Source organism: Penaeus chinensis, chromosome 43 (genome assembly GCF_019202785.1).
Source record: "Penaeus chinensis breed Huanghai No. 1 chromosome 43, ASM1920278v2, whole genome shotgun sequence".
NCBI lineage: Eukaryota > Metazoa > Arthropoda > Malacostraca > Decapoda > Penaeidae > Penaeus > Penaeus chinensis.
Window position 1 is genome coordinate 2,481,638 of NC_061861.1, and position 27,296 is coordinate 2,508,933.

Consider the following 27,296-nt stretch of genomic DNA (forward strand, 5'->3'; position numbering starts at 1 on the left):
TAGGGTGACTTTACTAATATACCTTTACTGTGGTGTGAATTTGTTGTGACATGATTTTATCAAAACAAGATTTTACTGTCATATGACTCTCCTCTAGCATGACTCATCTTGACTTTACTGTGATGCGACTCCTCTGGCATGAATTATTTGAACATGACATTACTGTGACTTGACTTTACCGTGACATGACAGTAGTACCTTCAATCACATTTTCGTTTGTTTTTGTTGTTTTTTGTTTCACTTCATAAACAGGATTAGATTGACAATGACAGCGCCTATACTTCGAAATGTCAAGCGTTGGTGTTAGTTGTTGTAATAATTTTAGTGATAGTCGTAGTAATAGTTGTAGTAATAATAATATTCATAATGATAACAGTAATACCACTAATAATAGGAATAATGTTAGTAATAATGATAACTTTAATAGTAATAATAATAATAATAATAATGGTAGTAACAATATTAATGATAACAATAATAATAATTGTAACAATAATAACAACAGTAATAATAATAATGAAAATAATAATAATAATGATAATAACAATAATAATATCAATAATAATGGTAATAACAGTAATAAATTATAACAATAACGACAACAATAATAATAATAACAATAATAATTATAACAATTATAATTACATAAGCATTAATTACTCGATGAATAAAAAAATCATAAAATCTACGCCAATAACATGAACTCAACGAAGTATCCCGAAAGCATCTGGCAACACTTTGCAACACTGCAGACTGCGTCGACCTGACCTCTTGCAACCGTGATGGAAGGGGGAGGGGGGAGGGGAGGGGGTCACAGGTGAGGGAGGGGGAAGGAAGGGGTGAAGGGGGGAAGGGGGGAAGGGGGTGAGGGGTCAGCGGAACGAACAGGTCAAATCCATAACGTTCAGAATAGGTGAAAGTTTTTTCGCTGGAAGATCGTTTTGTGAAATTGTGGAATTATGTCCCTGATTTTTGCCAGTCTTTTTCGTTCCTCCACTTTCTTATCTTTCGTTTCTTCTTTTTTTTTTTTGGTCTTGTTCGCTTTGTTCTTTGATTTGCTTTGTTTTGAATTTTTTTGTTTTTGTTGTATTATTTGTTTTCTTTGTTTGTTTCTGTTTCGTTTTATTTATTTTTTTAGTTTTTACTTGTCTTTCTCTCTCTCTTTGTTTCATATTTCTTATTTTTTCTTTGTTTTGCCTTATAGCGTTTGTTTGTTTGTTTGTTTGTTTTTTTGATTTGCTGAATCTATTTGAGTGATTCATTCTCATGTTATTTTATTATCTTTATAAGTCTTTTACTATTGTTATTTTTGTTTATAAAAGTCTGTTATTTGGGATTTTAAAAGCATTTTTCTCTCCTCTGAATCTCTATCAATTTTCACATTATTATTGCAAAAAGAAAATATTTTATATATGTTGAAATGCTTTTCGTGTCTGATAAATTTACGGACAGTATATGTTAATGGAAAACTGACCAATGCGAAAAAATGGATGCAATGAGATTTAATCGTAGTACTGAAATATAATCACCATTATTTTTTAATGATGATGATGATGATAACAAAAACAACAACAATAATAACAAGATAAAGTGAAACAAAATGAAAATGAACAAATCACACTACCAAAACCCAATCTATGAAAATAATACAGACTTAATGCATAACGGATACAATTTTTCAAAATGAAAGAGAGAGAAAAAAAAGAAAAGTCAGACCCTCGACCAGGAATCGTGACGCGCGCCGCCCACAAACCGTCGACTTGGAACGCTATCGGAACCACTAACAGATAATCGCATTTTGCAACCTCTTACGTGTGGGAAATTTTCTAAAGAAAGCCCTTGTGTGAAAAATTTAATGGTTGGGAGACAAAATAGTTCCGGGCTAGGGAAAGTTTCACGAGAGAGAGAGAAAAAGGTCTTCGGCCAAACGGCAAATAATGGAAAGAGTATCGATGTTATTCTCGAATCGTGAGTCAGCAAAAAGGTGAAAACAATTTTTGGCGGGAAAACAATACTGAAGAGAAAAGGGATGCTACACGTAAAGTTTAGTTTAAATATATATTCTGATACTGATTATATTGATAAGCTGATATTTTGAAAGACGAAAGATAAAGGAAATAGATAACTTGAATAACCCAATTATTACCGCGTAAATATGACAAAAAAGGAACATGAAATTACACGTTCGATATAAAAAGATAAATATGTAAACATCAGTCTTCGTATAAGAGATATGACAAGTGAGTCAGTATGATTTAAGAATAAAAAATGACTATATGTATAAGCGAAAGCAAAGAAATCTATTACAAAAAACGTCAAGAAATAATCCACGATTATCCTATCCGAAAGCTCAGATCTTGGGCAAGAGGGGACTATTCAACCGTAATAAAACTACACAAGAGCGAAAATCCCATTTGGTATGAATGTATTGCTCGCCCATCTCGTCCAAAAAACAAAGGAAAACGGCGATTTGTGGGTCAAAAAGAAAACGTGAAGTTGAATAGAGAAATGTAAAAGAGACAAAAAAAGAAAAAGAAGAAGAAAATTAATTAAAAGATCATCAGTTATTGGGATAAAAATTTTGTGAAATATGCAATAATCTTCACCCCGTTTTGGTGCCTTGATTATTTGGTTATATGTTGACAGACGAAGGGAAAATAATACTAGTACGTTATACTGGTGTGATTATTATTTCAGGCAATTCGTGTGTGCAGTTTTAATCTATCAACTTTTTAGAAACAGATTTCTTGAAAAATAATAAAATACAATAGAATAAACAATAATAGTAATCACATGTAAAATAAAACAAATGATTCTTATATCAACACCTGGAACCAACATTCATAAATACAGTAGTTATGCCAAGAATAATACATTAATACAAACAAAAACCTGCGAAATAACTGATAAACGATAACACTATAACAAGGAAACCCGATAACAGTTAAGGTTATACTAATTAACATTATCATTGCCACTGGCTTATCGCGTGGGGGGGGGGGGGGAGGAGTGCCACGTCCCCCTAATAAATATTAAGGTAATAAATACAATTATTACCATGACTAAGGAAAATGATGATGATGGTGATACAGTTGTAGTGAATGAGATGATTGTGATAATAAAAACAGCAATAATGATGAAAACGAATAGGAAGATGATGAAAATAAAGATGATCATGAGAATGATGATAATAATAATAATGACAGTGACAAGAATAATGATAACAATAATAAGATAATAATAAAATAGTAGTAGCAATAATTATCATAACTGCAACGGATAAACGACATATCTTTTGGTCCAAATTATCTTTGCCCGACAGGAAACAAACCCACAACATAGGGGAAATAAAGAAACATATGACGTTTCACTTCACCTCAGTGGATATACCGAGTGGTCGGCTCTGGGCAATACAGTGTCTCATTAAGGACTTAGAAATATGAATCCAAATGAATTTATATTACTATTGTGCATTTTCTTTCATCGATGTAGAAGTATTTATATGTATATGTATATATGTGTATATATATATAGATATATATATAGATATATATATATATATATATATTGTGTGTGTATCTGTGCGCGTGCGTGTGCGTGTATGTATATATATCTATGTATTTATATACACATATATACATATGTGTGAAATTGACTTTTTAATATCAGTAAGTTCAAAGTGTTTAACCACTCGTTCAATTCGTGCGTGTGATTATCGGTATTTAAGTGGCTGCTTTAGTTAATGTAATTTCAACTGTCTGATAACATCTAGTGCATTATCATCACACATTACCTATATTACATTATCATTAACTGGGGGGGTATTAACCCAATCGGCACAGATGGCAAGAATACATGCCATGCCCATTGCAATACAAGTTTATTTATTGTATTTACAAATAGATGGCTCTATAAGTGCATAGTCACCGAGGAGTCAGTTATTAATCCAACCTATCTCACCTTTTTACCCTTTTCCTTGACTTTTGGAATGAGTTCTTTTGTATTATTTCATTGTTTTATATGTTACCAGGGTTTAAATAACAGTTTAATAATCATGACATCAATAACAATGATAACAGTATCGCTATCAACTGTATTAAAAACATAAACACATTTTCCTGCCAATTGAAGGAATGGGAAATCAGGATCGGTCACTAGGGTTACTGATAGACTCCTTGTCGGCGGAGCACATGTGGAGCCATCTATATGTAACAACATTCACAAAAAAGAAAAAAAAACAAACAGAAAAAACCTACAGGGGACAAAACATACATCCGGGGCGGTTGGGTTAATGAGGAAATAGGTGTCTGACAATTCTGGGGTTACTTCGTGAGAGTACTTTTTCTCTGCCTCATCTGTGACAGAAAACTAAAAAGAAATTACGTATCCTAAGAAACGCATTTGGTGGTCTGGGATAAGCTTGTGAATTAGTGTTAAGTTGGCGAAGATAAATAATTAAAGTCTCCTGTGTAATATATTCGTTTTCTATGGACTGACGAGGAAAGAAAGAAAACGAAAATAATAGCACATAAACTAAAAAAAAAAAAAAGGTGCAGTTACTTGTTTTTGATCTAACCCGGTACAAAATTAGTTGAAAGCAAGACTGGGAATAAATTATATTATTTTCACAAAAAAAAAAATCTGTAAAGAAACATGGTAAAATAATGACAAGAAAATAAGATAAATAAAGGAACGAGACAAAAAATCAAGAATCTTGTGTTTCTCTTCTTATTCTTTTATCTTCTTCCCTTCTGTGATCCACAGTTCTATCGCCTGGATGACTTGGGAGTTTCTCTCAAGATCGTTTACTTGCCAGTAGTAAACAGGTTCCTCTCCTGGTGGTGCTGGACATGATCCTTCAGCGTAAAAGAAAGCCAGACAGTCCTTCGTGGCGACGAGAGCGCGCTGAGTGAAAGGAGCTTCCCAGAAGTTGCCTGCATTGCCCTTCAAATACTTGCCTACAGAGATGGAATCTTCGGAATACTCAAAACTGTCGAAGAAACTGTGGATGGTGTCACCATCGTCGTAGGTTATGGTGAGCCTGAGAGTCACTCGCTCTGCCAACAGGGTGTCATATACGCTGAACTCAACGTCACCCTCGCAAGAGCTGCCCCAGACCTTCTGCCAGAATCCGTCGCATTCGATGTCCCTCCTTAACACTGGGTTCGATTTCGGCCACAGGTGTTGAAACCCCCTCTTCGAACCCATGTCCTCGTCCCAGCAAGCGTAGGCACAGTCATCGCAAAGGAGTCCTCGGCAATTACTCCTCCCGCAGTCATCGCAGCTTCCGCACGCATCGAAGCAGGTTTCGTCCAGCGAGTTTCGTTCGCGTCTCACGTCGTACGTCTGGAAACCGCTTTTCCGATATAACACAAAGGTCGGTTCGGCGCAGCGGCTGAAGTTGGTGAGGTAACAGATGTCACTTGAAGACGTGAGCACAAAGAATGGCAGTCCTCAATTTTCAGGCACTCGCGAGTACAGTGCATGACGGCCCAGGCTCGCGATAACCCTGTTCGATTAAATTTTATGAATTGTAGGAATGTAAAGGAATGCATGATACGTTTGTTTCTTCACAATGGTTACTACTACCATTATTATTTTTTTTATGACTTATTCTGCTCCTGATAGTATTAATACTTATCATACTACAACAACTATTTATACTACTACTACTTCTACTACTGCTGTTACTATTAATACTGCTGATTCTACTGTTGATATCACTACCTGTACTATTACTACTAATGTCACTACTGCTGCTACTACTACTACTACTACTACTGTCATCCCCACTAGTACTGCTAATATTATTAATATCATTATCAGTGTCATTATTATCACTACTAACATTGTCACTATCAGTCGGAATAGTAACGTAAGTACTACTCCACCTATTATCACCATCCCTACCGTTATCAATATCACGAACTCGTTCATAATTCATGTGTTGTAGACACACGAAGGTATTATTACGTGAACAACTCGAGGGCAAAGCGGATGCTACATGAACGGGTGAAACAAACATGCCGGGACGAGACATCAAAAATAGAATAACATTGCGAGGATTCGAGCGGACTCCAGACAAAAAATGTGGTCAACAGGACAAGACGCAGAGACAAAAAAATAGAGGCGCACCATGACGTCAAAGTGTTGAAAACATCTTGTGACAAAGTGACGCCACGTGGCGGACTAACAGAAGCAAAACAGAAGTCAAGAGTTCGAAAACAATAACTAGTTTGAAGCGATCACCATATATATTACAACACACCAGTCTGGGAACAAGAAAAGACAATTTTCTGGCAGGTAGAAAAGTTTAAAGTGATAAATACTGTGTTGAAAATTTGCTGGGACACAGGAAAGTCCTGACGCAGTTATCTTTCTAATTAGTGAAAAAAAATTATATTATATTCATGATAACTGTTAAGGGTGTGGCCGGATTGGCTCCCATATCGGGAATAAAAGACGGTTAGTAACAGACAAACGCGGAATAAATTTCGGAGTAGCATCCAGTAGCCATGTCATTTTTGTGGCACTTCTTGGTAAGCCCGGTTGAAGTGATTTAGTGCCTTATCTTGAGGGGACATAGTGGACGGGAATGTTCTATGGATAATGTGGATTAAGTAGTATTAGGGATTATTTCTTGATTTATGTGTGGCTATATAATGGACCAATAATTGTATTTGATTAAGTTAATTTTGGAAGTTAGAATTATATAATGGAATAATTATAGATTTGATTGTCAAGTTTGAAGAATTATATAATTGAATACATATAGATTTGAATTTTAAGTGTAAGTTACTTTAGAAAGTAAGGAATTAATGTATTACTTTTAAGAGATCTCAGCTCTACGGAAGTGTGATTTAACAGTGATGAAGATTATCAATTTCCAGGGGAGCGTAAGAATAATTCTGTGTTTGCATAATGTATGTATCAGTTAAGTATTTTCTAGGATAAGTTTTTGCTTGATTTAGTTACTGCTTAACGAGATCAAGTTAGTATTATGATTGCCTGATTAAGTATAAGATATTTTCTGTCCATTTTTGAAGTGTACTCATTTATTTTTTAATGGAGATAATCTTAGGTTTAAGTTTGTAATTGTGTAAGGACATTAACTTAGTATTTTTAATTGCTTGGTATAAGTAGTTCATCTTACTTAAATATAATTTTAACTATTTTCTGTAATTCAATATGTTTACTAATATTTTATCGTTTATCTAAACTAATTAATACAAGTTTGAAGAGTTAAATCTGTGAAAGGAATATGACTAGTATGAACTGTAAAGATTATATCAGACACTGAGGAGATAATATATAATAGTTGATGAAAAAGAGGCAACAACACATGTACAGTTACTTTTAATCACCATCACGGATACCTACACTAACAACAACAAAAAACACACACACACACTTTAACCACCAAACCCTCTTACCTGGAATAAGATTAATCGTTTTAACCATCCTCTGCTCTGAAAACGCCCTGTAATATATAGAAGCATCCACGTATATGGGACCTGACAGAGCTACGTGTCCAAGCGGAGTTACGAGATGGCCCTCCTTGGCCAAGCACATCAAGGTCACTGAAGTTATTAGGGCGGCGAGCATTCTGTTGTGGGAGAGAGAGGGACGGAGGCTGAGCTCGCTCTCGGGCTCGACTGGCCCTTTCTTCTCTCTCTCTCTCTCGCTCTCTCTCGCTCTCTCTCTCTCTCTCTTCCATTCTCTCTCTCTCTCTCTCTCTCGCTCTCTCTCGCTCTCTCTCTCTCTCTCTCTCTCTCTCTCTCTCTCTCTCGCTCTCTCTCGCTCTCTCTCGCTCTCTCTCTCTCTCTCTCTCTCTCTCTCGCTCTCTCTCGCTCTCTCTCGCTCTCTCTCTCTCTCTCTCTCTCTCTATATATATATATATATATATATATATATAAACACACTTGTGTGTATACATATATACATACATATATATATATATATATATATATGTGCATACACACACATATATATACATATACATATATATGCATATATAAATATATATATATATACATACATAAAGATACATATATATGTAAATATATATATATATAACACATATGTATATATATTTGTGTGTGTGTGTGTGCGTGTGCATATATATATATACTTATATAACAACACATATGTATATATATTTGTGTGTGTGCGTGTGCGTGTGCATATATTCATATATACTTATATATGCTTATACATATATAGAGATGTATGTGTGTGTGTATATATATTGAGAAAGAGAAAAGGACAAAGGAATATAAAGAAATTCAGAGAGAAAAAGAGAGGGAAAGAGTAGAGAGAAAAAGAGAGGGAAAGAATAGAGAGAAAAAGAGAAAGGAAGAGAAAATATATACATATACATATATATATATGTATATATCTTACACACACACACACACTAACCCGCGCGCACACGCGCGCGCACACACACACACACACACACACACACACACACACACACACAAATATAGAGAGAGAGAGCAAGAGAGAAAGAGCAGTAGAGCCAATAGGTTCAATTCTTTATCAATATACACCATCAGGATCTACAACACCAGTGTATATATAGAGATGGAATAATGCAGGAACACACTAGTATAAATTAATAACAATATTCCCTGCCCCGGGAATCGAATCTATGGGTCATACCTGGAGTGGTACAGCATCGAGTCCTGGTCAGGGAGGGGTTGTTATTTATATACAAGCACTCTTATATATCAAGCAAATCTTTATAACTCACATCAGAAGAAACCAGGAAAACAGATATAAAACTATATCGTGGTTTCATACCTTTGTCACTTCTCCGGAAACGTTCTATCTTGACCAACGTTTTCCATAGACGTTTTCGGGGGAAGGTTCTCGCTCGACAGACGTTTTCCTAAAGATGTTTTTGAGGATCAGACTTTCTGCAAAATATCTCATCTTCGTCCGCTCTTATCTACCTTATCTGAGGGGGGCGTGGCTTCAGTTTTCGTGACCAACGCATGCGCATTTCAGAAAATCCTTGGTTTACAATTCCGATCTTTTTTTATACATTTTTTTTTTCTCTTTCTTTCTTTTGAAAGGTACATTTGACAAGATCACGCGTTATTCTTCGCCAGTATATTTCAGCTCATGAATCTGTGAATATGATTTGTGGCTCCGGTAAATTCCAGCTCATCTATCACACTATATATAGAGAGAGAAAGAGAGATGGTGTTAGTAAAGACCACAGTAACGAAACGTTTTTTTTTTATAATTCTTATATTCGTTCTTATAATCGAGATTGGAACAGACAACCAAAGATCCCTTAAATCCCTGGCCTTTACTAATATTAACAGCTCATTTCAACCACACTCACGACCACTCAAAGGTTTGAAAAGAACCTTATCTTGCACCAAATAACCAGCTCGTTAAGGAAAATTGAGCCCTTTGTTGTTCAGCAGGTAAGCGGGCCAATCGCTTAGACTGCCAAACGACGTGTCGCTTCTCTTGTGAATGTTAAGATACGTGTTGATTATGTTTATTTTCCTCGCACTCGAGAATCTGCTTATTCTGACTACCGAAAAAAAGATAGACAAACATGCGCGCGTACAGTTGCGAACTCAATGCATATGTATATTATATATATATATATATATATATATATATATATATATGGATGGATGTGTATATATATGTATGCATGTATGCACACACATACACACACATATATGTATGTGTGTGTGTGTGTGTGTGTGTGTGTGTGTGTGTGCATGCTACAAGTATTTTCTAAAAAAAAAAAAAAAAAAAAAAAATATATATCTTTTCAGTTGGTTTTATCGCGAAAGAATGAACCGAAGAAAAATAAATCGCTTTCCCTCCTTTTTTCTGGCTCTTCCTTCTCTAGTATTTTAACCTCTGACCTTTTGCGGTCGACTTCGTGTTCTTGCCTCTGGTTTATTTGCTTCTTAAGTTGTTATATAAGTTGTATATGTTTTGTTTTGTTGTTGTTTTCAAACTGCAACAGATAGATATACCGTTGGTTTAAGAAGTATATTGGTGTATTTTTTTTTTTTTTTTTTTATAAAGCTATGTGTGGATTATGTAAATATTTTGTAAATGTTGAAGTATTTCGATGACGGGAAACTTACAGAATGAGCAAAAGTTAAAACCTTTATGTGTAGGAAAATTAGTATCACAGCCCATTTTATTTTGACTTAGAGAGAATAACACTTCGGCCAGAAAAAAAGTGATATTATAAGACAAATCGACAATGCTGTCATTTTCTGTCACGTTGTCGATCACCTGTTCCGTTTTTTTATTTTGTTTATTATTATATTTTTTTATTTGAAACTTTTTTTTTTTTTTTTTCTTAATCAAATGTTTTTTACTCTGACCGCCTGATACAGCAAATGATGATGATGGTGATGATGTTAGTGATGGTGGTGATGATGAAGATGATGGTGGTGATGATAATGAAGATGGTGATGATGAAGATGATGGTGGTGATGATAATGAAGATGGTGATGATGAAGATGATGGTGGTGATTATAATGAAGATGGTGATGATGAAGATGATGGTGGTGATGATAATGAAGATGGTGGTGATGATAATGAAGATGGTGATGATGAAGATGATGGTGGTGATGATAATGAAGATGGTGATGATGAAGATGATGGTGGTGATGATAATGAAGATGGTGATGATGAAGATGATGGTGGTGATGATAATGAAGATGGTGATGATGAAGATGATGGTGGTGATGATAATGAAGATGGTGATGATGAAGATGATGGTGGTGATGATAATGAAGATGGTGATGATGAAGATGATGGTGGTGATGATAATGAAGATGGTGATGATGAAGATGATGGTGGTGATGATAATGAAAATGGTGATAATGGGGATGATGAAAAGGATAACAGTAACAGTAATTAACAATGATAATAATAATAATAATAATATGATAATACATGAAACTGACAGTAAACGTGAACGTAAAAATTTCAAAACCATCTTAACCAAATGAAAATCATACGAACGATAACCGAATACTCGATTACCGAACATCAAAGACAAAATACTTACATTAATAGCAAAACACTAATCTTCAAACCTCATTCTATAATATTTAGTGGGTTAGTGGCGTTAGTATCAATTCAGGATATAGTGAACTTAAAGGAACCACACTTAGTTTCACGCGTTCGCAAGGACAAACACGTGTATATGTGATCAAGAGAAGAACAACAATAATAAACGATCATGTGATAACATAGCGATGCCGATAAAAAAAAAAAAAAAAAAAAAAAAAAAAACGAAATAAAGAAATTTAAAAAAAATGAAAACAGTTGACCAAATCCTTTATTTCGTCCATAATAAAAAGAATGAGGGAGAAGAGAGAGATAGATAGATAGATAGAGAGATAGAGAGAGAGAGAGATTGAGAGAGAGAGAGGGGGGGAGAGGGAGAGGGAGGGAGGGAGAGGGAGAGGGAGAGGGAGGGAGAGAGAGAGAGAGAGAGAGAGAGAGAGAGAGAGAGAGAGAGAGAGAGAGAGAGAGAGAGAGGGAGAGGGGGAGAGAAAGAGAAAGAAAGAAAGAAAGAGAGAGAGAGAGACAGAGAGAAAAGAGAAAGAGAGAGAGAGATAGAGAGAGAAAACAACCAAAATCAAAATGTACATAACAAACCCACGCAAGCCGCAAAGATACATTCACAGACCAAACTGTATGACAGTTAAATGAACGAATCATTTAGGGACTGATAATAGGTTACAGGTCGAACTGCCGGTGCCGGATGCTGGGCAGTTACAGGCCGTCGTGGTCCAGCCTTCTCGTCAGTGCGACTTTATCCGTGTTGCCAGCTGCCCTTCCTCAGGACGCGAGCTGTGTGTGTGCCGCGCCGGCTCCTTGCACGCTTGGACCATTAGGATATAGTAGTATGTGATGTGTATGTGTGTGTCATATGTATGTATGTATGTGTATATATATATGTATATATATATATATATATATATATATAAAATGTTTTTTTTTTTTTTTTAATATCGTTATTAGTATGTTTTCAAATAATCGTTTATTATATATATATATATATATATATATATATATATACATATGTACATATTTACATGTACATTAATAATGATATATAGTATATATTTTAATATTTATGAATATGTATACATATACATATGTATCTATACATGTATATACATACTATATATATATGTACATGTATATATACATATATATGTAAACATACTTATAAATATTGAAATATATTCTATATATCAATATTAATGTATACATAAATATGTATATATATAAAATACACACACACACACACACACACATATATATATATATATATATATATATATATATATATCTTTATAAATACACATATGTGTATATATGTACATATATATGTATAGATAAATATAGATATACATATATATTCATATATATGAATAAATATTCATAAACACACACACACACATATAAATATATATATATATATATGTATATATATACATGTGTGTATATGTATATATATATATATATATATATATATATAAGTATGTGCGTGCGTGCGTGCGTTAGAGAGATATTTTTTTTCTTTCAAACATGCTCTTGACTAATTGGTGATGATAATTGGCTGAATACGCAGAACTAGCAATCATATTTACATAAAAAGCCTCCCTAATCTCAATTTGTCATCAGCGATCAACCACGTGTCAATAGCATCTTCGCCTCAAGAAAAACGAGCTTAAAGACGGTGGTGGTGATGGTGGTGGTGGTGATGGTGGTGGTAGTGGTGGTGGTGATGGTGGTGGTGATGGTGGTGGTGAAGGCAATGGTGGTGGTGGTGATGGTGGTGATGGTGGTGGTGATGGTGGTGGTAGTGATGATAGTGGTTGATGGCAATGGTGGTGCTGGTGCTGGTGATGGTGCTGGTGGTCGTGGTGATGGTGGTGGTTGTCGTGGTGATGATGTTGGTGATGATGATGGTGGTGATGGTGATGGGGGTGCTGGTGGTGGTGATGGTGGTCGTGGTGACGGTGGTGGTGATGTTGGTCGTGAAGATGATGGTGGTGATGATGATGGTGATGGTGGTGGTGATGGTGGAGCTGGTGGTGGTGATGGTGGTCGTGGTGACGGTGGTGGTGATGGTGATGATGATGGTGGTGCTGGTGATGGTGGTCGTAGTGATGGTGGTGGTGGTCGTGGTGATTATGGTGATGGTGGTGGTGGTGGTGGTGGTCGTGATGATGGTGGTGATGGTGGTGGTGGTGGTGGTGGTCGTGATGATGGTGGTGATGGTGGTGATGGTGGGATTGGTGATGGTGGTGATGGTGGTGGTGATGGTGGTGGTGGTGAGGGTGGTTGTGGTGATGGTTGTAGTGGTGGTGATGGTGCTGGTGGTGGTGATGGTGCTAGTGGTGGTGATGGTGCTGGTGGTGATAGTGGCGGTGGTGGTGATGGTGGTGATGGTGGCGGTGGTGATGGTTGTAGTGGTTGTGATTGTGGTGGTGATGGTGCTGGTGGTGGTTATGGTGCTGGTGGTGGTGATGGTGGCGGTGGTGGTGATGGTGATAGTGAAGTTGATGGTGGTGGTGGTGCTGATGGTGGGGGTGATGGTGGTGGTGATAGTGGTGATAGTGGTGGTGATGGTGGTGGTGGTGATGGCGGTGGTGATGGTGATGTTGATGGTGGTTGTGGTGCTGATGGTGGGGGTGATGGTGGTGGCGATGGTGGTGGTGGATGGTGGTGGCGATGGTGGTGGTGATGGTGGTGGCGATGGTGGTGGTGATGGTGATGGAGGTGGTGGTGGTGATGGTGATTGTAGTGATGGTGGTGGTGATGGTGATGATGGTGATGGTGGTAGTTGTGATGGTGGTAGTGATAATGGTGAAGGCAATGGTGGTGGTGGTGATGGTGAAGGCAATGGTGGTGGTGGTGATGGTGGTGATAATGGTGGTGGTAGTGGTGGTGGTGATGATGGTGGCGGTGATGGTGGTGGTGATGGTGGTGGTGATGGTGGTGGTGATGGTGGTGGTGATGGTGGTGATGATGGTGGCGGTGATGGTGGCGGTGATGGTGGTGGTGATGGTGGTGGTGGTGGTGGTGATGGTGGTGGTGATGGTGGTGGTGATGGTGGTGATGATGGTGGCGGTGATGGTGGTGGTGATGGTGGTGGTGATGGTGGTGGTGATGGTGGTGGTGATGGTGGTGATGATGGTGGTGGTGATGGTGGCGGTGATGGTGGCGGTGATGGTGGTGGTGATGGTGGTGGTGATGGTGGTGGTGATGGTGGTGATGATGGTGGCGGTGATGGTGGCGGTGATGGTGGTGGTGATGGTGGTGGTGATGGTGGTGGTGATGGTGGTGATGATGGTGGCGGTGATGGTGGCGGTGATGGTGGCGGTGATGGTGGTGGTGATGGTGGTGGTGATGGTGGTGGTGATGGTGGTGGTAATGGTGGTGATGATGGTGGCGGTGATGGTGGTGGTGATGGTGGTGGTGATGGTGGTGGTGATGGTGGTGATGATGGTGGCGGTGATGGTGGTGGTGATGGTGGTGGTGATGGTGGCGATGATGGTGGCGGTGATGGTGGTGGTGATGGTGGTGGTGATGGTGGTGGTGATGGTGGTGGTGATGGTGGTGGTGATGGTGGTGGTGGTGGTGATGGTGACGGTGGTGATGATGGTGGTGATGATGTGGTGGCATTGGTGATAGTGATGATAGTGATTAGGAAGATGATGATGGTACTGAAGATGAGGAATATGGTGGTGATAGTAATGATGATGATGAGGAGGAGTAATATAAATAATATAAATTAAACAACAATAATATAAATTAGAATAATAGTAATCATCATTATCCTCATCACATAAAATCTCACACATTACTCCACCTCTAACAAAATATCTAAATGTAAAGTAAAGCCCGTTTTCACACACACACACACACACACACACATACATACACACACACACACACACATACACACACACACACACACACACACACATACACACACACACACACACACATACACACACACACACACACACACACACACATATATATATATATATATATATATATATAGTGAAAGATGAGTGATGCAACTCAATGTGGTAACAGACTTACCCCGGAGTTGTCAGTGAGTACAGGCGTTCGGGAAAGATAAAAGTTGCACTCCCTCGGGTGAAATGTGCTTGGTGGGGATGGTGGTGAAGGGGAGGAGGGGAATGGGGGGAGGGGTGTGTATGAAGGGGGGGGAGGAAGGAGGGGGTGGGGAGGGGAAAGGGGGGGAGAGGTGTGTGTGAAAGGGGTAGGAGGGAGGAGGTGGGGGAAGGGTGGAGAGTGGGAAGGGGAACGGGGTGGGGGTGTGGGAAGGGGGAAAGGGGATGGGCAGGGAAAGGGAAGGGGTAAAAAAGGGGAGGGAGGGATAGGGGAGGAGGGAAAGGAGCGAGGATGGGGAGGAGGGAAAGGAGTGAGGATGGGGAGGGGGGGTAGGGGTTGGGGTGTGTGTGTGCTTGTGGGGGGTTGGGGGCGAGGGAGTGAGGGAGTGAGGACGGATCGTGTGTGTGTTTGACTGCATCCGTGTCTCCATACTTGCGTGCGTTTGCGTGAAGCCGTATTCAAACCACATGGTCAGCACACGCGCACGCAACAACCACTGAGCCTGTGCAATACTGTCCACATTTATTTTAACGACTCTAACATCCGGCATTGCTCTTGCAACTCCTGAATCACGAATATTGTATGCTGTATTGCTTTAATAATCAAACCATGTTCAATTATTGGTTCTATTAGGCGTATCTTGCACCTGTGTGTGTGTGTGTGTGTGTGTGTGTGTATGTGTGTGTGTGTGTGTGTGTGTGTGTGTGTGTGTGTGTGTGTGTGTGTGTGTGTGTGTGTGTGTGTGTGACTACTTCATACAGGTGCTTCTTATATATATACATATATATATATATGTTTTTTTTTTTTGTTTTTTTTTTGTAAGTCTCCCCGAAAAAATAAGTTATTTAACCTATAATCCACTTTTTCCCTAATACTTCTTTTTACCAAATTATACATTTCTTTTTCTTTTTATTCCAGCCACGAAAAAAGAACCCGCGATGTGGACTAAAGTGAATTATAAATTATTAACACTTCTCTACGTCATCGCTCTGGGTAACAGGGAGTCCGTCGGCCAAAACCCAGGTAAAGAAAACGAAAATAAATCTACGTTGTGTTTTTAGTGATTTTTAAATATATGAATAGGTAAATAGGTAAGAATCATTAAGGTAGGTGAATAAAAATGGGGAAAACTATATAAAAACGTGGTATCTGATTTAGTTAAAAAGAGTGTATTTTATTGTATGTTTGCTTTTATATATAATTCCCATGGACTTTTTTTTTTTAAGTAAACGTTATCAGAAATATATACGTAAATAACTGAATTCATAATGCCAACTGAAAATAGAGTGAACAATATACAGTGAACAACTTATTAAAAATATTTTCGTTGATTTTTAAAATATTACATGCATCTACAGCAAATTCAATTAAACCAGATTTAATCTGTTACCTTACTCACGTAAATATATGTAAATATATATATATATATATATATATATATATATATATATATATATATATATATATTGTGTATCCGACACTGTAATAATTTGAATTCGAAAGAAAAAATGGTAGGTAGTTAGTTTTTTTTCAGGTTTACTCGTGACCTTCTGATTATCCAAATATAAATGTAAAAAATAAAAATAAATACGTTAATTCAGTGAAAAGACAGACGGCATTATCTTCAGAGAAACCAGAGTCGCCTCTCGTCCAAGCCGCCGCCAGAGCAGATTGGGACACCGTCATCCACCTCATAGAAAACGGCACCGATCCCAACGAGAGTAATAATGCAGGTAAGACTATGTTAAATAAACACGAACAAAGGTGAAAAGTAAAACAACCAGTTTCTCACTGTGGCTCTTTTCTTAATCACTATGATAAATGTACAGTTCCCCACAGTTCCAAATGGTACAACGTATGGTGCATAACCGGTATTTTTTTCTGGCAATACATGCATAGTATCCAGTATTCTGTGCAATGAATCTCTTGTTTGTAACGAAGCCTGTGATTGGCTCGAGATATTTCGCAAATATTTTCAGTGACAACTAATGTCATCCATCAAAACTGTAGTAAAAAGAAATATTGCCATGTTTTGCAGAGGAGAACATTAGGTCATAAATCTCAAACATGTCACCAGAGATAGGAGACTGTTTATTAAGCATATCCCAGGTCGATATTCATGTTTCAAAATATGTTACACCTAAAAACATCAAATTTCATGTACCCACTACTTCGTCTATCCTGAGGGAAAAGTTAGACAACTCTTATTACCAGTCTGGTCACTGATTTCCCTCATTAATGTGTATATTTGGAATAAGACAAGTTGCGGGTAACCCGTGATTGCTGTTTGTGATTTAATCTACTGTATATTGATGAATGCTCTTTAGTATAAAACATTTGGTTTAGTGGATTTTGAATATCATTTGGAAGGTATTGGAAACAATATTTACTTTGTTTAAAACGAAAAATATGAAAAGTTCAATAGATGTAATTCTATTTAGTATCTGCTCCACCCACCCTGCCTCTCACTCGCTCCACCCATCACCCGATTGTCCAAGCCGTGACATGCCCGGAACCCTACCCATTGTCCGTATTTCCTTACCCCTAATCCGGTCGACGTATTCTTTTCTAGCTGACTACTCCATCTCTTAAAATGTTCAGTACAGTTACAGGTGCAAATGGGCTTTACCTTTAGAGGGTAATGGCGTGTCGAGGCTCAGAAGACGTCGAACCTCCGATTAATGTCGGGCCTGCGCAGCTGGAACACAGTCACTGTAGTTGTTTCCGAGATTGTAATGATTAAATTGAGCTCATTTTCCCGTAATATCGTGAAGGAATTCGGAAGCACACGCAGCACTGTTTAAAATCTCCATCTCCGAAAGGCGTGATGAGCAGAACTGTCAAATGCACAATCGTCTCCCGGCAATTTCAAAAAGTAATTCTATTGAATACAGTATATATATAATACATGCACCAGTGATGTAGATTTCATAAATACGATAAAAGCTGAGAGAGAGAAATACACGAAAAGTGCAACGCCCTTTTTACGAGAATGATAGTAACTAGTCGTCACTGACCTTACATGCTCCAAGGTAGTTTGTAAAGGATTGCCACTTTAGGCAAGTAAAATTGTCGCGATATGTTTCATTTCATTTCGTCAGTCGTTTCTCTTTGCTTGTATAGTTTTTACTTCTATGATTATATCCTGAGATTGTGTCATTATGTAGATATATCCGATATGATTATATTGCAAAAATGCATATCTTCCCTTGTGATAAACATTACGTTATTATACCAAACAGGTACGACTGCACTGACTTGGGCTGCACATCACGGCCAGCTGGAGGTCTGCAAAGTGCTGCTGAAACACGGTGCTAACATCGACCATAAGAATAACCATGGTACGAAGATAGATCGATTGACTGGTAGATAGATGGACGAGAGAGAGAGAGAGAGAGAGAGAGAGAGAGAGAGAGAGAGAGAGAGAGAGAGAGAGAGAGAGAGAGAGAGAGAGAGAGAGAGAGAGAGATAGAGAGAAGAGAGAAAACAAAGACAGACACAGACAAAATGACAGAAAGAAACAGAAAATGAATTATAGACAAACAAGCAGACAAAAATAGAAAGAAAGTAAAAAAAACAGAGATAGAAACAAAGACACCGATACAGAAAATGAGAGAGAAGGCAAACAATGCACTTACACTAACAACCACTGAAACATTCTAACATCCCCATTGCCCTACATATCGTTGCAGGTTCCTCAGCTCTGTCCTTTGCTGCCAGACGGGGTTACGCGGACCTCACCAAAATGCTTCTCGACGCGGGCGCCGACGTCAATATTACGACGAACAGTGGTATGTGAATATATATTTATATGTGTGTGTGTGTGTGTGTGTGTGTGTGTGTGTGTGTGTGTGTGTGTGTGTGTGTGTGTGTGTGTGTGTGTGTGTGTGTGTGTAAGTGTGTGTGGTAAAGAGAGAGCATGATAGTGGGGTTAGTAATGATAATAAGAGATAGATAGATAGAGAGAGAAGCATGCTAATAATAATAATAATAATTCACCATAACAGAGTTGGAGTAGTAACAATCAAAAGGGTAAAGAGGATATGTGAAACAGAAAAACAAAAAATCCATTATTAAGAAGGTAAATTAATTATACGCTTCGAAAACACCGATGAGCCACAAGGAACTATAACTTATATCCTGCCTCACATATCAATTTTCTTAATACACAGAATCCAAAAACACCTGATCATTTTTCTTTTCTTAAACAAGTTACTTGCTGACCTTTTTTCTCCCTTCAAGAGATGAATGCCAAAAATAACTGACCTTTTTCCCCTTAAAGAGATTACTTGTCAAAACTGACCTTTTTCTCCATTAAAGATATGACTTGCCAAATTTAACTGACATTTTTTTTCTCCCTTAAAAATTGATCTGACCTTTTTTTCTTCCTTCAACAGGTGACTCGCCACTGACCTGGGCTGTCTACAAAAATCATTCCCAAGTCACTGCCATACTGGTCGCCGCCGGTGCCGACGTAAACCATGCTAATAATAAAGGTCAGGAACGTCCTTCATTAGAGTTACAGTTTACGAGTTTATGTTGTATGAGAGTATGTTGCATGGTAAGGAAAATGGGACAAAGCAACAAGAAGACAAATAAAGAAGAAAAAAAAAAACAGGAAATAATGAACTGTGTTGTTCTGAATCCGCCTTTTTTTTCACCTCGGGCGAAGCTAGAGAAAGAAATGGAGACTCATTTCATCTGAAAATGGAACAGGGGAGGAAAGAATCAGAAAACACGTGAATATTCCGGAGGCCTCTGCCCTTTGTTGCTTTTACAGGGCATGAAGGAGCAATATACCGAAAAGGCCTTCGGTATTTTCATGTATTTTCTTGTTCGTTTTCCTTCGTTGTTGTTTTGTTTTGTTCAGCGCGATTCTTGTTCACTTGAAGAGGAGTTTTTGGTGGACTCGAAACGTCACAATATCACGTCACGTTTCTTTATTGTTATTTTCATTTTTTTTGTCTATGTGCGAACGTTATTGTATGTATTTTTGCTCATATTTGCTTTTAGTGGCGGATACGAAAGGTTTCAAGAGAGAGGGAAGGCGGTCATCAAGCATGGAAGTCAGGTGGCGCGGACGGGTCGCTCCACCAGGAAATATTTATTTTAATATTCCTGAGGCATTGGACTCAGGAATATTAAAATAAATATTTTAGTATTTTAGGGTTGGACTCTTACGTTATTTAGTAATGTACTGAGGAAAAGATGGCATATTTACGGTTATGTGTGAACGTTTATAGGAAATTGTACGTAAACAGACATTCACTGTGTCAAAAAAAAAAAAAAAAAAAAAAAATGTAAGTGGATGAATTTCAGTATTTTTGTCGTTGCTTTTGTTTTATTTATTCATTTATCTATTATATCGAGGCGAAAATTTATTTCTGAGAAGTTAGTGATTATTGAATTATTTGAATATCATCGGTGTTTCCTATTTGGTTATCCAACCAACCTATCAAACTGTTACCATCCTGTTAAATGTATCTTGATTTCGATAAAAAAAAAAAAAAAATACATTAGTTTTATATTAAATAGTAAAAAAAACAACAACATCCTGTGAGCAAGAATATAAGCTATGTAGCTTTGCATCAGAAACTAAAATAAGCCCAAGAAACTTTACTGTATTTCACGAGTTCAACTTAAAATGACATCGCATAAAAGATCAAACTTCTACCAACTCAACCATGTATTCAGTCGTAGAGATACAAGTAGCCTTATGCCAGTTTCAATTCGTATGCAGGCACGATCTTATAACAAATTTTGATTTATATAACAGCATTAAGCAAATGAAATTCATATACAGAGACGATCCTATAACAAAGTTGAATTTATATAGATGCTAGACTCATTTGCCAATTCAAATCCACATACAAGTACAACCCTTTAACAAATTTGAATATATATTAATTGTCTTATGCCAGTTCCACTTCATATATAGCTCCAATCCAGTAACAAATTTTAATATATATATATATATATATATATATATATATATATATGTGCGTGTGTGTGTGTGTGTGTGTGTGTGTTTATGTGTGTATATATATAACTGCTTTATACCAACTTACATCCACATACAAATACAATCCTATAATAAAATTTGAATATATTTACAACCAGGCCTGACAGCGCTCTCCCTGGCGGCGTCTCACGGCTTCGCGAACATGACCCGCCTGCTGCTCCGAGCCAAGGCCAACGCGGACGTGGTCGACACCGCCAGTAAGTCCGAGGAGATCGCGTCGTGTCGTAGGACTTCGTGGGATGGAATTCGTTTTCATTTTTAAATATTTTATCTTATTTTTTTATTTATTTTATTTATTTGTTATTTATTTTATTTCATTATTCATTTTATTTATTCTTTTTTTTCATGATTTTATGTTTTGTTTTAAGGATATTTGAAATATATATCTTTAAGGATATTTAAGGATTAGGTTTCATAGTTTTATGTTTTTTTTAAAAAGGATTGTTAAGGATTATTTTTTTTCATGATTCTATGTTTCTTTTTAACGATTTTATATATATATATATTTTTTTTTTTTAAGGACTTTAGAGGATTTTTTTTATTTAGAAGTTTTAATATTTCTCGTGTGGATTTTTTTTTTTAAGGCGGGGGGGAGGGGGGGAGTGTAGGATTTGCAGGAGGATTTCTTGTGTAAAGTGTCTCTGTCTTTTTTTTTCTAAGATTTTTTCTTTCGTGAAGTAGTATTTTTTGTGATTGGTTTCTCGTTTATTTTCAAAAATTGTTGGCTGATTTCCAAATATTTCGTAATGTATATTTTCGTCTGTCTATAATTGTCTTATTTTATATATATATATATATATAAAATGTATTTCACTTTTTGTGTTCTATTTGTGTCTTAATTTACAGTCAAATAATTGTCTCATTTTAGGAATTATTAGTTAATTAGATTATTATGTATTTAATGATTTACTTAATTAGCCGTATCATTAATTAATCCTTTTATTATCCTCTTGTCTAGAATGTATTCACATTTCACTCTTTTATTATCTATTTTGTAAGGCGTTCATTAGAGTTTTTCTTTTAATTATTTGAGTATTTATATATCATCCAGCTGATTATTTGGTCGTTTATTCAATACTTGATTAAGTTTCTTTATATTTTCATTGTCTGCTTGTGGTGTATTTATATAATTATCTTTTAATATTGTTATTATCGTGAATTCGCTCTATGATTCGTTTCGTAGTTTAGCGTTCATATTTTTTTTCTTTTTTGGTTAGTTAATTTCTTGATTTTTTCATGTAGCTTGTTTATGAATAATTATTTATTTCATCTTCCAATTATTTCATTTGTTTTTTTTCTGTTTTTATTCTCATAATATGTATTACTTGTCAGCTTGTTTTTTCTTCTGAAACATCAGTAATCTTATTATCTGATTTGCCATAATTTTACGATTTGTGTCCGTTATTCGTTTCATTTATCTTATTCGTTTTATTGTTGTCAATGTCATCATCATATTATTGTCATTATTATTCTTATTATTATCACTAGTATTATCATCATTATCATAGTTATTATCATTATCATTATCACTGAAATTATCATTATTATTATTATCAATATCACCATCATCAATATTAACATCATCATCATCATCATCATCATCATCATCGTTTTGTTGCTATTATTATTGTTTTCATTATTATCATTATCAATGTCATTATCATCATCATAATTATCTTCATCACTATCATTTTCAAAATTATTAAGATTACCATCACTATCATCATCATCTCATCCGCGGACCGACTATTTCATTCATCAATTCATCTATTCACTCATTCATATATTTACTCATTCATTGACTCACCTCTCTATCTATCTATCTATCTATCTATCTATTTATGCATTTATTCACTCATTCATATTTTACTCATTGATTCACCTCTCTATCTATCTATCTATCTATCTATCTATTTATTCATTTATTCACTCATTCATATATTAACTCATTGATTCACCTCTCTGTCTGTCTATCTATCTATCTATCTATCTATCTATTTATTAATCTATTCACTCATTCATATATTTACTCATTGATTCACCTCTCTATCTATCTATCTATCTATTTATTCATTTATTCCCTCATTCATATATTTACTAATTCATTGATTCACCTCTCTATCTATCTATCTATCTATCTATCTATCTATTCATTTATTTATTCACTCATTCATATATTTACGCATTTATTGATTCACCTCTCTATCTATCTATCAATCTATCTATCTATCTACCGATCTATTAATTTATTAGCTCATTCATATATTTACTAATTGATTCACCTCTCTATCTATCTATCTATCTATCTATCTATCTATTCATTTATTTACTCACTCATTCATATATTTACTCATTTATTGATTCACCTCTCTATCTATCTATCTATCTATCTATCTATCTATCTATCTATTCATTTATTTATTCACTCATTCATATATTTACGCATTTATTGATTCACCTCTCTATTTATCTATCTATCTATCTATTCATTCATTTATTCACTAATTCATATATTTACTCATTTATTGATTCACCTCTTTATCTATCTATCAATCAATCTATTTATCTATCTATCTATCTATCTATCTATCTATTCATTTATTCCCTCATTCATATATTTACTCATTTATTGATTCACCTCTCTATCTATCTATCTATCTATTTATTCATTTATTCACTCATTCATACATTTACTCATTGATTGATTCACCTCTCTATCTATCTATCTATTCATTTATTTATTCACTCATTCATATATTTACTCATTGATTCACCTCTCTATCTATCTATCTATCTATCTATCTATTTATTCATTTATTCACTCATTCATACATTTACTCATTGATTGATTCACCTCTCTATCTATCTATCTATTCATTTATTTATTCACTCATTTATATATTTACTCATTAATTCACCTCTCTATCTATCTATCTGTCTCTCTATCTATTTATTCATTTATTCACTCATTCATACATTTACTCATTGATTGATTCACCTCTCTATCTATCTATCTATTCATTTATTTATTCACTCATTCATATATTTACTCATTAATTCACCTATCTATCTATCTATCTGTCTATCTATCTATTTATTCATTTATTCACTCATTCATATATTTTCTCATTTATTGATTCACCTCTCTAACTATTTATCTATCTATCTATGTATTCCTTTATTCACTCATTCATATATTTACTCATTGATTCACCTCTCTATCTATCTATCTACCTATCTACCTCTCTATCTATCCAACTACTCTTTTCTTCATCTATTTATCTATTTCCAGACCGCTCTCCACTCTACCTGGCGACGGAGAGTAACTACACGGAGGTGGTCGCCCTTCTGCTGTATCGGTGTCCTAATCTCCTCCTTATGGATAACCTGCGTGAGTGTGAGATGCGTGGAGGGAAGGGGAGGGAGGGAAAGGGAGGGGGGAGAGAAAGGGAGGGAGGGAGGGGAGGGGAGGGGGGGAAGGGAAGGAAGGTGGGAGGGGGTGGGAGGGAGGGAGGGAGGGAAGAGGTGGGGAGGAGGGAGGGTGGATGAGAAAATGGGTAGGAAGGTGGGAGGGAGAGAGAGAGGGAGGGAGGGAGGGGAAGGAGAGGTGGGAAGGAGGGAGGGGTGGATCAGAAAAAGGAGGGAGGGAGGGTGGAAGGTGGATGGGTAGGAAGGTGGGAGGGAAGGAGGGTGGGGAAGATGGAGGGTTGGGAAGGAGGGAGGGGAAGGTGGGAGGGAGGGAAGGTGGGGAAGGTGGGAGGGAGGGAGGGTGGAAGGTGGATGAGTGGGAAGGTGGGAGGGGAAGGGGGTGGGTAGATAATGGAATAGGATGGGTGGAGAAGGAGGATAGTTGGATAAGAAGGATGGATGGGTGAGAGGGAGGGAGAGAAGGAAGGTTGGAGGGATGGAGGGAAGGAAGGAACGGATGAGAGAGAGAGAGAGAGAGATAGAGAAAGAGAGAGAGAGAGAGAGAGAGAGAGAGAAGAAAGAAAGAAAGAAAGAAAGAAAGAAAGAGAGAAGAAAAAGATACTAGACAATTGAGAGAGGCAACGCAAGTATTATCAGTGAAGAGTTTCCAAATCGCTCTAAATTAAATTTATATCTTCGTTCCCCCAAAAAACTCGCCCGCAAGGTTACTTGACTAACCCTTGACCCCCCCCCCCTCCCCCCCCCAGACAGAACGGCGCTGGACGTGGCAGACATCGAAGGATTCACTCGCATCTCCGAACTCATAAAGGGTTTGTGTCATGAATCTCCAAACCGTCGTATTCTTGTTGTTGAACATTGCCTAGAAGAAATATGACACTTTATGCCTGTTCTTATTTTATGCGCAAAAAAATAATGTTAACATATTGCCTATTCTTTACATATTTTGCCCGCTTTTTTCCACAAATAAAAGTAAAAAACAAAAAAAAATCTACATACTGCCTATTCTTTTCTCACTTTGTTTCTACGTAAAAGGACTTCCAATTAACGCCTTTTCTGACGGCTTCTCCTCCAGCCCACCAGGATCAGAGGTGTGTCCTGGGCAATCACCACTATTCCCACAAGGACGTCGTCACGCGCGGGTGTTACGTCATGGAGTGCCACTGCAGCGGGGACTGGGCGGTCAAGCCACGCCCACATCCTGACTGCGGTGAGAGTCGGTACAGTCGCGGACAAAAGCCCTTGTCAAACGCGAACCGATTGCCTCGTAATATTACTTCAGTTTGTTATTTCTTATATTAATTTCCCCGATTTTGTTATTTTTGTCTTTTCTCTATAATCATAATTGTTTATTTGATTTATGTATTTATCATTTATTTATTATTATCATTTTTTGAGGGGGAGCTTCGAAGCTCCACGGGAGGAGGGCATCACAAAGGACTTGGCCCAATATAGAGTAAATCCAGATTTGTAAGGAAGGGCTGAGTAGACTATATTAAGAGAGATTTTCCCAGTCTTTCTTTTATGTGGTTTAATAAAAGCAACTAGATATGGGCATCTTATTTGACACGATGCCAAATAACAAAGAGAGAGCGGGAGAGAGAGAGAGAGAGGGAGAGGGAGAGGGAGAAGGAGAGGGAGAGAGAGAGAGAGGGAGAGAGAGAGAGAAAAAAAGAAAGAAAGAAACATGACACCAATGAATGGGTCAATGGGGGCACGTTACAGAGCTGTCCTTGGGTCATTCGGGTAGTCAACATTTCAGGTCAAGATCTTCATAATGTTGATGCTAATTGCGAGAATAATTTCAAGAATAGTGAGTAAAGAATAATACCGACTGACGGGGGCTACACCACCCACACACATATCTAAATGAAATGTCTAAATAGATACAAAGTTATTTTTTTCAGCCACCGAGAAAAGTTAACACGAAGGCCCCCTTTCAGATCACAAGAGCGTAAGCGGCAGAGCGGCCAGTGCAGTGAAGGTCGGAATATGGATCATCGTTGCCTTGGCTATCCTCATGGTGCTCGGCGTGAGCGTCCACGTCGTGAAGCGAACGCGATACTGAAGAGCGGCTGTTCTCTCTATCTCCCTTTTCTCCTGCGGCTGTTCTTCCTACTTCCCTCTTCTTTTTACCTGCCTCTCTTCCTGCGGCTGTTCTCTCTACCTCCCTTTTCTCCTGCGGCTGTTCGCTTTACCTTCCTTTTCTCCTGCGGCTGTTCTCTCTGTCTCCCTTTTCTCCTGCGGCTGTTCTTTCTAATTCCCTTTTCTCCTGTGGCTGTTCTCTCTATCCCCCTCTCTTCCCGTGGCTGTTCTTTCTATCTCCCTTTTCTCCTGCGGCTGTTCTCTCTATCTCCCTTTTCTCCTGCGGCTGTTCTCTCTACTTCCCTTTTCTCCTGCGGCTGTTCTCTCTACCCCCCTTTTCTCCTGCGGCTGTTCTTTCTAATTCCCTTTTCTCCTGTGGCTGTTCTTTCTAGCTCCCCCTTCTCCTGCAACTGTTCCTTTTACCTCTCTGTCCTCTTACGGTTGTTCTCTCTACATCCCTGTCCGACCTCTCTCTCCTCTCAACCTTCCCATTCTCCTGCACCTGTTCTCTCGCCCTGCAAAGAAAGCATTAATGGTCAGAGATTACAAAAGTGAGAAAGTTTGAAAGAAAGGAAAATAAATGAGGTATTTGTTGTAA

The 27,296-nt window shown here is 37.3% G+C and overlaps 2 protein-coding genes across 3 annotated transcripts; one reads left to right on the forward strand and one right to left on the reverse strand.

Annotated features, from left to right (window-relative positions):
- Positions 1-4,171: 4,171 nt before the first annotated feature.
- Positions 4,172-9,052, reverse strand: LOC125048389. 2 transcript variants are annotated; one of them, XM_047647056.1, is made up of 3 exons: positions 8,806-9,052; positions 7,434-7,606; positions 4,172-5,509 (listed from the first exon to the last, which is right to left on the reverse strand). In XM_047647056.1, the coding sequence occupies exon 3, from the start codon at positions 5,206-5,208 to the stop codon at positions 4,729-4,731; it is 480 nt and encodes a 159-aa protein (XP_047503012.1). In that variant the 5' UTR covers positions 5,209-5,509; positions 7,434-7,606; positions 8,806-9,052; the 3' UTR covers positions 4,172-4,728. The 2 variants fall into 2 exon arrangements, with proteins under 2 accessions (XP_047503012.1, XP_047503013.1); XM_047647057.1 differs by lacking the exon at positions 8,806-9,052 and having other exon boundaries at positions 7,434-7,629.
- LOC125048388 (ankyrin repeat domain-containing protein 50-like) lies at positions 6,519-27,296 on the forward strand. Its single transcript, XM_047647055.1, has 11 exons — positions 6,519-6,539; positions 16,084-16,188; positions 16,794-16,898; positions 18,408-18,506; positions 18,858-18,956; positions 19,563-19,661; positions 21,286-21,384; positions 24,480-24,578; positions 25,363-25,425; positions 25,689-25,823; positions 26,557-27,296. The coding sequence occupies exons 2-11, from the start codon at positions 16,104-16,106 to the stop codon at positions 26,679-26,681; spliced, it is 1,008 nt and encodes a 335-aa protein (XP_047503011.1). The 5' UTR covers positions 6,519-6,539; positions 16,084-16,103; the 3' UTR covers positions 26,682-27,296.